Raw genomic sequence first — 17,766 nt, forward strand, 5'->3', positions numbered from 1 at the left:
AATCCAACTAAATAGTGAATGAGTTCTTACTCATTTTGACAAAGCGTCTGCAGATTCTTATGAATGTATCACCTCATGATTTCTATATATCTTAAATATATCCTTCTATCTTTTTCCTATTTAATATCAAGTCTTTAAATTGAGCTACTTAGGAGTGTGTAACTCTTGAGCCTAGTGAGGTTAAAGGTATTACTTTTTCTTCTTTGCTATTTCCCACCACAAACTAACTGGCTCACCTCTACAAATGGAAGGATGAAAATATAAGAAATATATTTAAATAAAAATGAATAGCATTAAAAAAATTTGCAAAAGATGAAACCTAAACCTCTTTTTGCATTTGTAATTTATGATATATTGTTGACTATAAATAGAAAGATGTAATCAGTAATGCTAACAATCAAATTACATTCTCTTGCCTCACTGCTCAAATATTATGAAAGAATACATATTTTAGCAATGATTGTATCAGTGTTTAAAAACTTTTATAAATCAGTATAAATGAATATTCATTATATATTATGTTTAAATAAAAGTAAAAAACTTCCACTGTGCTGAGTTATAATTTACCATTGATAATATATATTATGTGTGTGTTCCAAATACAAAACGCAGCAGTGATGTTAACATTGACAGTGTAATAAACTGCTGTAGCTGAGACTGTTATGTTTAATTTCTTGGAAAACCATAAAGAAATGTTACAGGTGGAAAAAAAAAGCAAAGAAAAGAATGGAGAACTGTTATTTTTAAATAAGCAGCCAAATAAAGAAAACTTTTTTTCCCTAAAAAAAGGCTAAGAATGTAAAAGTACATTTTAATATTAAAAAAGCATTTTTAAAAATCTATAACAACTTTATGACAAAATCTGCATTTGTTGAAAAAGGCCTGTAAAAACAGCAGGACAGAATTGCCCTCATCACCTTTTTACTTTTTCTTGTCAGAAAAAAGTGTATGCATCTCTGGAACCGTAAATGATGTTAAAATAGGCATTTATAAAATGGCAAGGAGGATTTCACGGGAAGTTTTTTTTTTTTTTTTTTTTTTTTTTACAATCATTGGCATTGCGGCCATCAGTAGGTCACAAGTAAAACTTCTCTACCTAAAAGCAAAATGGAATGTAAAGTTTTAGGTCTGTTGCCTGCGTTTTGCTGATCTCATTTTTTCAAAGCGTGACTCCATTTCTTCCAAGACCTTGGGTGTGTACCGTACTACTAATTTAACCTTTCCTTGAGCTGCTTTCAGCAGTTCTACAGCTTTTTCATGATGTTCTCCTTCAACGCTCTAGGAAAAGAAAAACCACACAGACACAAACACAGTTAATATCTAGGTTTTGTAAGTAACTCAAAATGAAAAATGTTTAAAATATACACAAGTAAAAAATTTTTAATGTTCTATTTCAAACTATAAACCTATGAAATAATCCTGCTTTATCATTTTAATCAGTGTAAAATCCTCTGCTAAATCATATTCTGTTTGTAGTTTAGGAACTGGTTTTTTAGGTTCCAGATAATTAGCATATCAATCTACATGCTCTATTATTTCACTAGGTCAGAAGTAAATCAGGCAATTGCCATTCTATAAGACTAAATTGAGGGTAGACTTTCAATTTAATGTATTGCCTTAACTACTAAGGAGCTTAGTTACTTCATAAAAATCACACTAAGCATTGCTAATTTACATTGGAAAGAAGCAAAACACACACAAAGTGCTTCAAAAAGTATCACTCTACTAAACAGTAGTGCCTAAGATTCCCCCAGGGGATTTCTAAACTACAAAGCTTCTTTGGTTTTTCCCTACATCTTCTGTTTCTATAACTCAAGTACACCCCCAAGTGGTCACAACACATTGCTACAAGTAGAAATAAAATGCATCCCTACCACTCCATTAACAGAAAGGAGTTGATCTCCTCGCTTGAGGCCCCCATGTCTATCAGCAATTCCACCTGGAATTATTCGAGATATATAGATTGGAGAGTTTTGCTCTTTGCCTCCCATAATATTGAATCCAAGGCCTTCTTCTGTTTTTGGTAGCTCAACAACTCGAGGATGAGAATGTCCTTCGCTGGCAGCAAATGCAGCAACAGTAGCCTGAAAGAAAATTTTACGTATTTAAAAAAACAGGACATTTGTTCACTTCATTCTTTTGTCCCTTTTTAAAAACCACTTTTGAAGTAAGTATTTTTGATGTCTGAATGCCCACAAATGCACTGACAGTGAAGGTAAGCTAAGCAGATGGTGTTTTAAGGAGGATGAGTGAAAAGCCTACCCTGGGATTATGCAGCAAGTGTTAAGGTCGTTGAGGCCACTCCTAGGCCTTCCAGTGCCCAGAACTTCTGTGCAGCGCTTGGCCAGCAGGCTTGCTAGGAAGATGAACAACGTGCACACTAAAGAGGAGAACCCCTCCCCTCGCATGCCAGCAGCCCTGCGCTCCGGGGCTGGGAAGCCTGGCTCCTCCAGGGGCTTCTGGGCAGGGCGCAGCCCACTTACGCAACCTGTACAGGGGCAGCTGTCCTTGTATGCAGTCATTCTGGCGGCTGTACGATTTGTACTGGATACTAACTCATCAAGAAATAACTCAATATTTAAAAAAAGAGGGGTATACAGAGTCAATGTGAATTGTGAAACAGAGCCACATCTTTAAAACTTTCAAATTTAGACTAATCTAGACTAATTTTAACACAGAGTTGAGATTCTGGGTTTCATTTTGCTTTTAAAGATAATGAAGTAATCTGGTACTATTTTTTTGTGTGTTGGATCAGGGTACGTGAGCAAACATGGGAAGGAAGAGGGAAAGAAAATCAAGATTTGTTGAATACCACCATATTCTAAGCTCTGAAAGAGGCCTCATTTTACAGATAATGGAACTAAGGCTCAGAAATTCAGGAAGCTGTGAAAGTCAGGAATTAAACCCAAGTTTTAATCGTTTTTTCCTACTCTGTCAAATAATACCCACATGTTTAAGTGTTTGTACTCAACAGAGAATCCAATACTGCCTTTTGTGAACCAGTAACTATCAATGAAAAGTTACCTGTTAATGACTAGTTCTAGTGTAAGTCACCTACTGCCGATATTAACTTATTCTAACCACATATCATGGACACTGAGGTCAATGCTTGAATTATCTGAGGAAAATACTGGCACAGAAAAGCACATAAAACCTACCACCTGCAGCTCTGAAGAGGTAACCTCCTATTTGCAGAGTTAAGGTTAAGGAGAAAGTGAAGGGCAACTTGGGGGGCATACCCCAGATCTACCATTTACTATTTGTGTGGTTTGAGGTAAGTAACCTAATCTGATGCTTCCCCACCAATAAAGTGAGGCTAATAATTCATACCTCAGAATTTTGATGAATATTTACATAATGATATATACATTACATATAGCAACTATGTATATATGTATTATTTGTGTGCAAGTATATTTTTAATGCATCATCTAAACTGCATAAAATATCTTTTGTAAAACCAATTTAAAAAGTCCTATTTCTCAGGAATGAGAAGTTTAGTGTACCTTGAAAGATACTGTTAGTTTTCAAAATAAGCCTATTATGAATCTAATAATTGCACATTTTAAAACTTTAATTTATGAAGAATCCTCTCCCTTCTAGTAAATGAAAAAAATGTACCTTTGCAGTCGCATTAGCTCTCACTTCAGGACTGCTACTGATGTCCACAGTCTCGTATACATGTTCATATACCTGCAAAACCCAAAGTTATTATTAAAATTTTAAATCTCAGAATATACGTTTGAGTTCTTTGTGAAGTTACTGAATGTGTTAAAATTTTAGACAAAGTTATGCATCTTTGTAAAATGTTTTTCTATTAGAAATTCCAAAAACAAGAGAGGCAGGTTCTAAAGTTCACTTTTTTAAGAAACTCTGAACCCAAATTTCAGAATATTACCTTACCCTAATTAACTCAAATTTTTAGTAAATTTTAATCCCATTTACTCACCTCTCTTACAGCATTGCAGAATTCACTTTGAAGGACTCTTTGTAAAGCTTGCAGTTTCTGTGGTGGTACCTCTCCACTCCTTTGCAGTTTTTCCAACAATTCAATTGCTCTACAAATATCTATAGTTAAACAAACACACACTAATAGATAATTTTCTCAGAATATTCTCTATTATTTCTTTCTTTCTTTCTTTTTTGGCCATGCCATGCAGCATGCAGGCTCTCAGTTCCCCGACCAGGAACCGAACCCGTGCCCCCTGCAGTGGAAGTATGGAGTCTTAACCACTGGACTGCCAGGGAAGTCCCAGAATACTCTCTAAATGCTTGTGTAACAGCACAACATTTAGGATTCATTCCTTAACAACTAACAAGAAACATGTATAACACAGAGAAAAAAGGCATGAGTATGAACTTGTGTGTGGTGTGTTTGTGTGTGTGTGTTCATGTATGGAGGATGGGAATGTAAAGTCTGAGAAGAATGTTAAATTTTACTGTAGATTAGGAAGAAATACTGATGTTGCACAAGCATAAAATCTGGAAAACAGCATCTTTGAGAGACACAGGAAAATCAAATATAAAGTACTAAATGTCATAGGAAAGGACTGGAGCTCAAATGTCATAGACACATGAACACTGTACTGCTTCAGAAAAGTTGACAGTATGATCAGAAGCTATTTAGTCAATAAAAATTTACCTACCATCATTAGTAACCAAAGCACTGAACAGTACAAAACACTGTGTGCTAGTGAAATCACTGTCTATTTCCCAAAAGGAAACGTAATATATATGTAGATAGGAAAACTCTTCAATAATAGGTGCAGTTACTGGCAGGAACACATTTAAAACAATGATGAAGTGAGTAAAATTAACTGGTCTGTTTTCAACTTAGGATCATTAACACAGTGTATTTGGGATACACAATGTATGGGATTCTACACATCTATACAAATACATTATGCATGTTAGGCAATTCTCATTGAGAAGTGTGAGGGTAAGTATTTTATGAATTAAGAAATTTTACAAGATTCAGTCATGTTCCAACACTGTCTATCTCTCGTTGGATTTTTGTTTTTAACTTCTTTTGTACCACAGGGGGCTAGAGTACCTATTACTCTAAACTGTTTTGTATTTTGTGAACATGTATTTGACTGAGCTCGTCTTAATTAAAACACTGTGAATCTGGTCTCAGTAACAGCTGTGTGATCTTGGGCAAGTTACTTAACCTCCCTGTGTCTGTTTTCCACTGTAAAATGGAAATAGCAGTATCTCCTTTATAAGAATGACTTGAAGACTAAAACAAAAAATACACGGTAAGGGTCTGGCATATAGCGAGCATAAATGTTATGTTACATCAGCACCAATTAATCTTAAGAAACAAGGGATTCTACACATCTATACAAAGACATTAAGCATGTTAGGCAGTTCTCATTGGGAAGTGTGAGGGTAAGTATTTTATGAATTAAGAAATTTTACAAGATTCAGTCATGTTCCAACACTGACTATCTCTCCTTGGATTTTTGTTTTTAACTTTTTTTGTACCCAGGGGGCTAGAGTACCTATTATTCTAAATTCCTTGCTTCCTTTTGTCTTAAGTGGAAGAAGTTCTGAATTTTATATTATACTAAAGGACTGGAACTTTTTTCTTTATAGAATTAGTATGGCCTTCTTTGTGTTTGCATCTGGAAACCTAGGAATAAATTGTAGTGAAGAAAGAAGTAGATTCTTCAGTTTCAGGTAATAAAAGCTTAAACTGATGTTAATCCAATGCAATGGAAAAAGACTTTCCCCATTCTGATCTCCCACCACCAGAACGGCTGGTGAATGAGGAGTGCTGGTTCATCAAATAGCCTGACTTAAAAAATTACAATACGTAAGCTCTATAAAAATTTCCAACTAACGAAAAGCTGAAGAAGTAAAATACTCTTTACTGAAGCAACACTGTACCCAATATGTGCTCAAATGGGTTCCACTGAATCTTGTTTTGACAACTTTGAAGGCATTCAGGATCTTGATCATATGCACTATTTTTGTACTATAGGATTCCTGGAAGAGTTTCTTAATAGAGTCTGTTAAACAGAATGCTAAATATTAAGAATCACAGTTGATGTAATCTGACTTTCTTATTCTGCTGAATGGCATCAACTAGCAGTTCATCCTACCAAGGTTCTGAGCATTCTACTGTGGAACTAAAATGAACTCTGAAATAGGAGAAAACAAAGCCATGACTACCAAAGCTAAATGCCAGAGGTGAAGTTTCATATTTTGTACTGCACTTAAAAATACGAAAGACCGCCAACATGTTAGAATCCTACAACTGGCTTTCAAAGAAAAACACCTACTCCTGTTAACACCAAACAAATTTGTTCCCGTCTACAAAGCACACTATCATTGTGCTCAGGGAGAAGATGTCACAGTCTTAGGCCTAACTTAGCAAGTCTTCCCAGAGTAGCTACTCCTCTGTCAAAAATGATACTTTAATTAATGGTCTGGTGGGCTGGAGAAAAACAACATCACTTGCAAAGAGACTTACAAATAGTGAACACCATAAGGAATAAACAATGTTAAGCGTGCACTGGTTTGTGTGAAGGCACGAGGAAAGACTCCACATACAATTCTAAAAATGTATTCCTTTCTTAGAGCAGAAGTTAATATTCAGACTGTAAATGCAAATGCTAATATTTGCAAGATGTTTTCAGTCTCCATCCTATACTTTGTTTACTACTAGTACTCCAAATGTTTAGTTTGTACTTTTTGACTCTTACCGATGACTTCTAATACTGGTGTGTCAAAAGTATGCTTGAAATTATTTGAAATAAAGCATTTGGGGAAGAGTGGAATGCTGAAAATCTGCAACAGGACCCTTTAAGGCTCATAACCTTGTACCTCCACTGGTTTTCCGTTTCTAATTACTCAGCAGAACGGGTTTTATTTTCCGTTTCTAATTACTCAGCAGAACGGGTTTTATTTTCCTTGACAGCCTGCTCTAAAAAGCAAGCCACCAGCCAGGTAGCAATTGTAAAGAAGGAATAAGGCTGCACTTTCAAGTATTTTACAATCTATCACTATTCCGCCTAGTTATGTAACCTTCTTCCCAAGACCGCATCAGGAGGATTGTTTTTAAAGCACCTTCTCCGGTGCCCCGGGAGGGGCACCACAGCCAGGAAATACCCCCAATACGAATACAAGTGAGGTTGTGGTGGAAGTAATGATGCGTTTTGTGCACAAATAAGGGGGGGTTCTGTGGGAACGCGCTGTGTGTCCGGGCTGTGTGGGTGAAGGCGGGGACACTGGGTTGTGCACGCACCAACAGCGGCAGTGCGTGTAGCCTGTCCGAACTGGGCGTGTGATGTTTGCTCAGCTTGACACGTCTCTGAACGCCGCGTCTGCCGTGCCCACCCAGGGAGCGCGTGTGCAGCGTGTGTCCGCGAATGCAGACAGGTGGTGGTGAACTGTGCTGTGCTCCCCAACGGTCCGTGTGAACACAGGACGGGTCTGAGGATCAGTCAAGAGCAGCAAGCGCCCTCCCCGGCGCAGCAACGTCGGCGGCCACCGGCGCCAGCGCGAGGGACAACCTGGTTCCGGGTCTCGGAGCTTGGCTGCCCCACGCCCCCCGGGGATAAGGCACTCCCCCACCCCCTCCGCCCACGTCGGTCCCTGCCTCGGCCCCACTCACCCCTCTCCAGTCGCACAGGCTCCCCCAGCGCCGCCATCTTCTCCCTTTGCTTGCAGACCCACAGGAAATGACGACACAGGGGCTGAGGTGGAGGGGCGGGGCCTAGCGGGAGCCGGGAGGCCGGAACAGGGGCCGGCCAGTATCGCGAGAGCGGGCGCGGTGGATCGGAGGGTCGTGGCCGTCTCTAGAGTAGAGGGTGTCTGTGTGCCGGGCTTCCGAGTTCGGCGTTTTGCTGCACCTGCAGCGGTCGTAAAGTTCTCAAATCCCCCGGCCAACTACGATTGAAAAGAGTCCCTTTCCCGACTCCTACCCCCTGCCTCGGGATTCAAGCCTTATCCCACTCGCTTGGGAACTCTTGGCTCCACGTGCTAGAGTCTGGATTCTTGTTCCACCTTGACCGTTCGTGGCTCTGTGAGCCTGCACTGCTCACTTATCCTCTTTCGGCCTCAGTTTCCCCCTCCGTCCGTCAAAGAGTCCTGTCTCGGAGTTCTTTACATTCTTAAACAATGAGATTCGATGACAGGTGTGTAAATGAACTATAAAGTCTCCATTTGTGGCTGCATTGCATTAATTAATTTAACAATCCAAGGCACGAATCTTCCCTAGAAATCTGAGAATAAGGATGGAAAGTGCAAAAAGCATGAAACATACCTGGGTGAGCGAGAGAACAAGGCACTTTGGTGCACCCCAAAGCAACAATTTTAAAAAGCTGATCGAAAATCTTATGTAAATGAAATATTGGGAAGCAAATAATATTCTTAATACATTATAGATTCTTAGGGCCAGCCACTTTTGAAATTTTCATGAACCAAGAAAAGTTTAGACCTTAGTTTAAGTGAAATATTAATTTGCCCAGTATTCAGATTCCACTAACATTTATTCGAGCGCTAGTCTATGCTGACAAACAACTTTTCAACACTTCATGACAGGATTGTTTTAACAACCTCCTGGTTGCCCCCGATACACCCTTTCCATTCAACTATAATGTTTTCTTCCAATGCATCCAAATGCCACCATTATACTCCTTTTTCCCCCTTGAACCCTGATCCCATCATCAAAGGTTTCTGTACAAAAACTTTCAGTGGCTTCTCCTCTTGTTTCCTGTTTCTAAAGCCTTGCATACTCTGAGCCTAACTCATCTATCTAACCTCATTTCTCATTATCCCTCTAATGCAATAACCACTCCAATAGAGGCAGAATATTCAAAAACATGTTTCTTCTTGCTTCCAAGTCTTCACTTATGTCATTATCACGTGGAATGCCCTTCCGCATTTCCTCTGGTTCTCCAAGCTGTATACATCCTCAAACTGAACCCATCTTCCAGGGCTGCAGAAGACATGCCACTTCTACTAAGCTTCCCTTTCTCCATCCTCTTCCCCTTCTTTGGTCCCTAATGGCCCTTATATCCTGCAAAAGCATTCATGTACTTATCTCTTATTCATTGTTGTCATTTGTTGCCACAGATATTCAAGAAATGTTTATTAAACGCTTAATGTCTTCCAGGCACCTTGCTAGGCACTGAGAATAATACCACGTGGAGAAAGACAAACGCAGACGTTCCAGCTGTTTCTTCAAGTATTTTCTTTTCCTCCATCCTCCAGCTCCTCTCCTTTGATAACTCCACTTACACATATATTCCTCTGCCTGACATCGTCTACAGCTCACTGATGCTCTGTTCGTTTTGGTTTTTCAAGCTTCTCTCTGTTTCCTTTTTTCAACCTCTAATATTCTCTTAATCCCATCTACTTCATTTTTCATCTCAGATATTGTTTTTATCTCTAGCAGTTTGATTTAGGGGTGTGTGGGGGGGTGTTCCTACATTTTCCGTGTTCTCACTTAACATACTCAATCTTTCCTCTAGCTTCCTGGACATATAGAATAAGATTATAATGACAATTTTAGTGTCTTTGTCTACTAATTCTATCATCTGTGCTATTTCTGGCACTGCTTCTATTGATTGATTTTTCTCTTCATTATGGCTCATAGTTTCCTGCTTCTTGCATGATTGGTAACTAACTAACTAACTAAATAAGGCTAAACATTGTGAAATTTACTTTTTTGGGTGCTGGATATTTTTGTATTCCTATAAATATTTTTTGAGATTTGTTTTGAAATGCAGACAGAACACTTGAAAATAATTTTGTTTTTTGAGGCTTGATTTTAAGCTCTGTTAAGTGGAACCAGTTCAGTCTTTTGTGAAGGGCTAATTGTGTCCCACCACTGAGGAAATACCCTTCTAAGTTCTTTACCTCATGCCCCATGAATTATGTGGTTCTACTCTGATTGGCAGGGATAGGAACTATTCTTACGAACTGGGATGGTGGATTGTTTGCTTTGTTCCTTTTGAGTGATTCTTTCCCTATCCTTGGTAATTTTTTAATACACATAATAATCATGAGATTTCACAATTCCAGGGATAATTAGAAGATCCTCAAAGTTTGCAGAGGGAATAAAAAGAATGAAAAGTCATATTCTAAGGAGTGGGACTCGGAACATTACAAATCATTAATTATTTGAAGCATAGGTAAGGAAGAAAAAGAAAAGTATTAGGAGCTACTTCTGAGCAGGGAAAATATGATTCAATTAATTAAGAACCCATTTATATTCAACGTACAAAGTAAATGAAAGAATCAGTTAATTTGTAAGGAGAGATCTCCTAAAATGTCCCTTCCTAATTCATGTATCTTTGAGAATTAGAGTTAGGAGAGATCTAGAGAGTTCCAGCTCCTTCACTTTACGGGAAGAGAAGACTGATTGCTGTCCCGCATCTCAAAGGAGGCAATTGTGGGCACAAATGAGGCAGACCTGCTTTTGCTTTTATGCCTCTGCCAGGTTATTAAATCACTCAGCTTCTTAATCGAGAATTGCTCTTCCTGTGGAAGAACTCCTCTTCACCTGTTGCTTCCTCGCATTACTTCCTGCTTCGGAGATGGAGAGGAACACTCAAATTAGAATAGGAAGCCTGAGTCTAGACAAATCCCAGAGAAAGCTAAATTATGCAAATGTCATCTTTGTATAAGAAATGAAAGTCCTAAGTAGGATGCAGGTATGAAAACTTTCTTAACTCAAGACATTGCAAATAGAATGTACTAAGACAGCATCAGTTAAGAGAAAACTGGAGTGGGTGGGGAAAATTGGGGGTAGAAGGCTGTCTAGTGAAGCTAGGAAAGTGGAAAGTAATATGAGGAAGTCAGACACTCCAGGTGGAATGTTTTACTATTTCATTGCCTGTTGAACCATATACAAATAGGCACTACTATATAGAATAGATATTTAAAAGAGTTATATCTTATTACAGAGTAAAACATTACTCTTATGCAAAGGGACCTATTCAGGCTTCTATTAGTACAATTAAAGTCTCAGTTTTCTTTCTTTTTCCAACCGAGTTTCTATAATATACTCCTCAGAAAAGTAAAAGTTTTGATAAATGGCTTTCTTTATTTGAAGTGAATGATCTTGTCAAATCTGAAGTAGCCTGCATTTTAAATAAATTAAACAATATGTGAAAACACTTGGTCTAATCAACTAAACACCACAATATGTTCTCTACAAGAACACCTTTTGAGGGGTATTTTTCTTGGTCACAGATCTCAGCTCAGAACACAAAACCCCATCTCAGAATACCAGAAATCTAAGGTAAACCCTACTTGTTAGAATGAGTTGCAGGTTATGTTAAAGTGTAAGGGTTTACTTTTTTAATGTCAGTTGTTTCATCATCACTCTACACTACATGTAAAGGCACAGATTGATGTATTTTTCTGGCATCTTCCTGACGCACCCTTCCCCTAAATAAATCTGTTTGCCAGGATCTTGTCGCTTAAATTAGCCATCTCAAACTCTTGGTCCTGCCAACACAGGCAATTGTGCCAATGTTCTCAGCATTTACTGGCACACGAGCTGTTGCCTTTTCTTTGGCTTTCTATGTGTACCTAAGGCCATCATCCCTCCTTCACAAGACAGCAGTCTGGCTTATGTGTCACTGAGACAGACTTCAGAATTGTTTGGACTCACTCTGGTTCTCTCCAGGGTGTTCATCCTGCACGATGTATTTTCAGCTATACAATATATTGTTCAGAATTTGTCGTGCACATACTTGCAGATTGGCAGAGCCACCTGCCAAAGATGAGAACCTTTTAAGTTGTTGTCAAACGTCATAAAATGTGTTCCGTGATTAATTCTGTGGGCACAGATTGGTTTTTGCACAGAGTCCAAAATTTGGGATATGTCACAGTGACTAAATGGCACTGGCATGCTGAATGAATTTGGAATTTGTTTTGTCAAGTGTGGGAGCAAGCACACAGATGGGCTTTGATCCAGTGGTGCTGCTTGGAATTCTCATTATAGCAATGATGTCACTTGTCACGTGGAGTGGGAGATAATGCTGCCAAATCATGGACAAAGCAAGGCAAATAACAAAGTACAGAGGCCAGGGGAGAGGGTTTATGTAGCACAGGAAGCTTTCACTATTAGCTGACCTCTGCTTAAATGACATAAACATTGTGTCAGGGCTGCCAAAAACACACTTAGTTGAAATACAAGCAGAGAAGTAAAATTCCAACTGAAAGGGCTTTTTAAAAAGGGCCCATATAACCTAAGTCTTCACTTCCCAGAAAAGACCAAGTAAAACAAACATGCCCTTGCTTTTTAGATAAGGCTGTGAAAAAAATCTTTGAGCTGCAAGCAAATTCAACCAAACCAAACCCAAGGCACTTTGCTTTATAAGAAAAGCTTTGTGGATTCAAAAGGTCAGCAACCATGCTGGGAAATGGAAAACAAACAAACAAAAATCTATGGTGGCAAAGAAATACAGCATATTCTCACTAAGTATGCACATCAGAATTCTCTTCAGGGCTTTAAAAAAAAAAAAAACATTTATTGTGCAGCTAAAGCAGTACTTCGAGGGAAATTTATAGCTATAAAAGCCTATGTTAAAAAAGAGGAAAGACTTGAAATCAATAACCTAAACTTTTATCTTAAGAAACTCAAGAAACAAGAGCAAACTAAAGCCAAAATAAGTAGAAGGAAAGAAAAAGTAAAGATTAGACAAGAAGTAGAATATATATAGTAGTATATATAAGTAGTATATATATACATAAGTAGGATATATATATTTCTAATATATACATACATGAAAAAAATCAATGAAATCAAAATTTGGTTCCTTGTGAAGATCAACAAAGTTGACAGACCTTTAGCTAGCCTGATCAGGAAAAAATGACAGAAGATTCAAATTACTAAAATCAGGAATAAAAGAGGGGACATTACTGCCAACCTTACAGAAATAAAAAGGAGTATAAGGGAATACTATGAAAAACTATACAAATACATATAAACTCACTATATATGATATATAACTAATATATATATTCATGCCATCTAATTTATCTAATTTGTTGATACATATAACAGTGTGTATGAGTATGTACATGTGTGTATATATATATACATATTTTTTTCATGCCAGAGGCCCATCATATAAATTTTGATTCAGAAAGTCTCAAGTATGACAGGAACATTTTGTATTTTCGGAAAACTATGATGGTTTTTGTAATGTGCTCTCTTTGCTGAGACCTACTGACCTAGTGCATAGCACTTATTCAAAAATATTGTTGAATTACAATTAAATATTTATGTATTAGTTAATATTAGGTGCAGATGCATATAAACACAAAACTTCAAAATATCCATGCATTTAAAGTAAGTAAAAGAAATTCAGAGATAGGTAATTTGGGGCAAGTATTTTATTTTGAATGACAAAGGGCCCAGTTACAAAATCTCAACTCTGTCCCTTGGGAAAAAGAGGAAAAAGAATGCTGGGATAAGCCTCTAGAATATTTGCCATACCATACCACAACTTCTAAAACTTAACTCTAAACTTCGTTCCTGGAGCATTCTAGGTCAATAGATTTATTTTCTCCCATTAGAAAGTTTCAATCAATTAATTCAAAGGAATTTACTTAGCAAGTGCTATGGGAAAGAGGAGAAATGCCAGATGTGTTCCTCCCCTCAAGGAACTTGCAAGCAATTTGGACAATGAAATCTGTACAAACGAACCAATCCAGAATGCTTTCTACCAGCACTTACCAAAGTGCTATGTTTTACAGTTTGGCCCACTACTGTATATTTACATTTAAACTTTGAAAAAGCATTCAGTCTGCAAATGGACTCAAACTAAAATATTCATTGAAATGAACCACATTACTATGTTAAGGTAAATTGAGTCTGAAAAATTAACATTTATTCAACCACAAACCATTCCAAAATATGAAGATTAAAAAAAAAAAAAAAAAAAACAACCCAAACTCTCCAGAATCCATTGTTCTTAATGCTTCTTATAACTTAGCAGGCATGGACAGAACTTTGCAAAACAGCATTAGAATAATTAGCTTCTTAATCTTTCAACTAATGTGGTCATCAAATGGCTAGTCAGAAGCCAGAGACTATAGCCTTATCACATCAATTCTGCAAATATGTCCCGATTACCCACTCTAGTAAATCACCATGCTGGGTCCTAGAGATACCCGGAAGATATCTTGCTCTCAAAGAGCTCACAAATCCAGTGGAAGGGGATAAGGGGACAGACATCTAAGCAACCCCAGAAACAAAAGAGGGATGTGCTAAATGTTATTATTTCTGTTCTTACTGCTTTTGTTGCAGGGGTTTTAATTGAGTAGTGTTGTGTAGTAAAGAGTGGGGTGAAGTGCTTTCTCACGGGGGGTAACTAGAGAAAATTTTAAAGAGCAGGGGTTCTCAGTCAGGGGCGATTTTGGAGCCCAGAGAACGTTTGACAGTGTCTGGAGATATTTTTAATTGTCACGACTGCAGATGGTGGGATGGGGTGAGGATTGCTACTGGCATCTAGTGGGTAGAGGCTGGGATGCTGCTTTAGCATCTTACAATGTGCAGGACAGCCCCCTCAATAAAGAATTATCCAGCACAAAATGTGAATGGTGTGAGATTGAGAAACTCAGCTTTAGCAAGAAGGAAACATTTGTTCAGGAATGATGAGGATGTTGACAAGTGGGTAAGTGGGGAATGGGAATGCCAGAGAGAGGGCTTTATGAGCAAAGCCATGCAGGAAAAAAAATGTATGCCCTGTTTAGGAAATGAGGAGGGCTTCATCGGGGTGTAGGTGCCTACCTGGGCTTGGGGAGTGTGTGGAAGAAAATGAGGGTTAACATTTAGGCTGAGGTGGGGACTTCCCTGGTGGTCCAGTGGTTAGGACTTCATGCTTCCACTGCATGGGACATAGGTTTGATCCCTGGTCGGGGAACTTAGACCCCACAAGCCACGCGGCCAAAAAAAAAAAAAAAGAAAAGAAAATTTAGGCTGAGGTGGATTGTGGAGGCTCCTGAATGCTTGGGTTTCTTCTTTGGGCTAGAGTGAGCCATTAGAGGATTTTAAAAGCTGAAGAACTACAATTAGAACTGTTATTTTAGAAGTATAATCAGAGGGAGAAGCTTAGACTCTCATAGCAGATAGTAAGAAAATTCCTTTGAGAGTAACCTTTGTTTGAGTGTTGTCTGTTGTTAAGCTCTGATTCTTCGAAAGTACCAAAACTTCAAGAAGGAAGGAGAGATTCTGAGTAATTAGACCAGGGTGAGATGGTGTGAGGTGATATGGGATGAGTCGTGAGATGAGGAGGGGCAAAAGGATAAGGGAGAGGTGCACTGCTGAATTTTATGCTGTGAGATCCTTCCTCATGGCCTCTAAAGCTGAGTAATATTTACAAAAATCACAACATGCTTGTTGTATTTGGATTTCCCATGGAAGGTGACTATTTTTGGATTGAATGGGGGTTGGAAGAGCAGGATGGTGAGAATGGGGCAATGGTGGTTAGAAATGGGGCAAAGGATTTGGATGCTTCTGTAATAAGCAGTTTTGTCTCCCATTCCTTCCTTTTGGGTTCTACAGTCCTGCTGTTCATGCTCCCCAAATAGTCCATGCTTACCTGCCCTTCTTTCTGCCTGGCTTGCTTTTCTTCTCCGTCTAATAAATTTCCGCTCACCCTTCAAGCTTACTTCTAATGGTCCATTCTCTATACTGCACTTTATACAAGTTACCAATATTGTATTGTGTTTACTAAATTGTTTGTTTTCTCCAATCAGATAGTGAACACTTAGGTTCACTAGGCGGGTAAGAATGGTATTTCATTCTTCTCTGACTCTCCGGCAGGTAGCAAAGTATCTGGCATGTTACCCATGCTCAGCGATCATTCAATGCGTGAAGCGTGGGTGAGGCCAGTGAGTGGCAGAAAGATCGTAGCGCTGGGCCTACCTTGCCTTTGCATGGCTGTTGTTAAAGCTATACTTTTCCTTCTCATTAATTTTCTGTTGTAAACCTCATCTTCCAACTTAAATATTTCCTTCCCATGGATGATATTCTATTAGGAAGAAAAAAAACCCCAGAGTATGGCGTTAAGCCTGAGTGAATGGGCTAAAATCATGTTTCAATATGCTTTTTCGAATGCTTCCATGTTATTAATTTAACATCGACCTGCTTATTAAGATCCCACTTTTAAGGAAACAATTGTAAAAATCATTAAGAGCATTTCAACAGATCTTAGCCACTGAGTCATCTTGCTGGTTCTCAGTGAGCTTGAGCTGAACATCCCTCATTCAGAGTAGCAGGTAAAATTTTATTTTTCTAATCATTAGTAAACATTTATCCGTGTGCTGATTTTTATGTATTTTTGTTGTTGTTGATGTGAAGAAGTTTCTATATAGGAACAGCTGCACATATGGGACAGTGCCCAGGTATGGTTTAAAGATGCCTTTTCCAAAACATCTTTCCCACACTGGTGGTATGCAAGGTCTCTGGTCTCAACAACTAGTAAGTATTTCCTTTGAGTTAAAGTATGAAGCCTCTAGTCACATGCCCTCCTTTTGGATTAGAGCATAATGCTTCTGGCATCAAAAACCTATATTTGGAATGTGAATTTGGAATAGAATTCTGGACCTAGAGGTGGGGGACATGTCTCTTTGGTTTTCATTGCTTCTACCAGATCAAGTTCTCTTCTCTCTTAAAGAACTTTGGTGTGAAGCTTGTGGCATCATTACCAGCTACCCCTCATTATTGCTGTCATCTGCTGACCTGGGGACACTCCCCACATTCCTGGAAGATTTAAGCTTGGAACGCACCCTCACTCATTCCAATAATATGCCTGTGATAGTTCTTAGCAATTTCAATCTCCATGTAGATGATCATTTCAATACTCTGGTCTCTGACTTCCATGACCTCTTCTCCTCTAATGATCTCCTTCTCTCTCAATCTCAACCACTCATCCCCCCCCAGAATGGGCCATTCATCCCCTACCCTCGACCTTGTCCTTATCAGTAACTGCTACCTCCCATATCTTAATCTTAATCTCAAGCATTCCACTCTAGGACCCCCACCTCATATCCTTCCAGCTCTCTCCCTTCCACCCTGACTTGAAAATACTTTGACGAGATAATTCATATGTCCTACCATCTTTTCACTGTCCCCATTTCCCACATGTCCTAACTTACCTCTTCATCCAATCTATCTATAGATAGATTTTATATTCTATCCTAATAATCACTCACACTACACACCTAAGTCCCTGGCACCTCTCTTATTTCTTTGTCCTCCTTTGGCAAAACTCCAATCCTGGTCATTTGCAACTCTCTTCCTACTCTGCACTTGTTTTCTGGTTGCTGAACTTGGATGGAGGAAAACACCCAATTTTACCCATGGTCTCACTTTAAACTCATGAACCACTAGACTCAAGTGGGCCCAGCAATTCTAATTCATTTCCCTAGTCTATTCACTCTTACTTCATAAACAAGATTTCAAACCTCTCTTCAAACTTTCAACACTTTCTCTTTATTCATCATTCTCAGCTAACAACCGTAATTTCTTTTTCACTGAGAAAATGGAACCAATCAGAAGCGACCTTCCATATGCTGCTTCCAGCACTTCTACCAACCTAGTCGCATCTATGCCCATGTTCCATCTTCCATTCGGTTACCCTGAGCAACTGTCCATGTTCCGATTTAAGGCACGCCCCTCCCTTTGTACACCAGGTCCCAGGACCCCACATCTACTCAAGGAGAATACTCTGGAAATTTTTCTCTAGAAATGTTGGAGAGGCTCCCTCTTCTTCATTATCCATTTATTTCCAT

General features: G+C 38.7%; 1 protein-coding gene across 1 annotated transcript; it reads right to left on the reverse strand.

Moving 5' to 3' along the window:
* Window positions 1–761: 761 nt before the first annotated feature.
* LIN7C (lin-7 homolog C, crumbs cell polarity complex component) lies at window positions 762–7,691 on the reverse strand. Its single transcript, XM_068556013.1, has 5 exons — window positions 7,622–7,691; window positions 3,950–4,068; window positions 3,622–3,693; window positions 1,875–2,084; window positions 762–1,278 (listed from the first exon to the last, which is right to left on the reverse strand). The coding sequence occupies exons 1-5, from the start codon at window positions 7,656–7,658 to the stop codon at window positions 1,123–1,125; spliced, it is 594 nt and encodes a 197-aa protein (XP_068412114.1). The 5' UTR covers window positions 7,659–7,691; the 3' UTR covers window positions 762–1,122.
* Between the last annotated feature and the right edge of the window lie 10,075 nt (window positions 7,692–17,766).

Source organism: Eschrichtius robustus, chromosome 11 (genome assembly GCF_028021215.1).
Source record: "Eschrichtius robustus isolate mEscRob2 chromosome 11, mEscRob2.pri, whole genome shotgun sequence".
NCBI lineage: Eukaryota > Metazoa > Chordata > Mammalia > Artiodactyla > Eschrichtiidae > Eschrichtius > Eschrichtius robustus.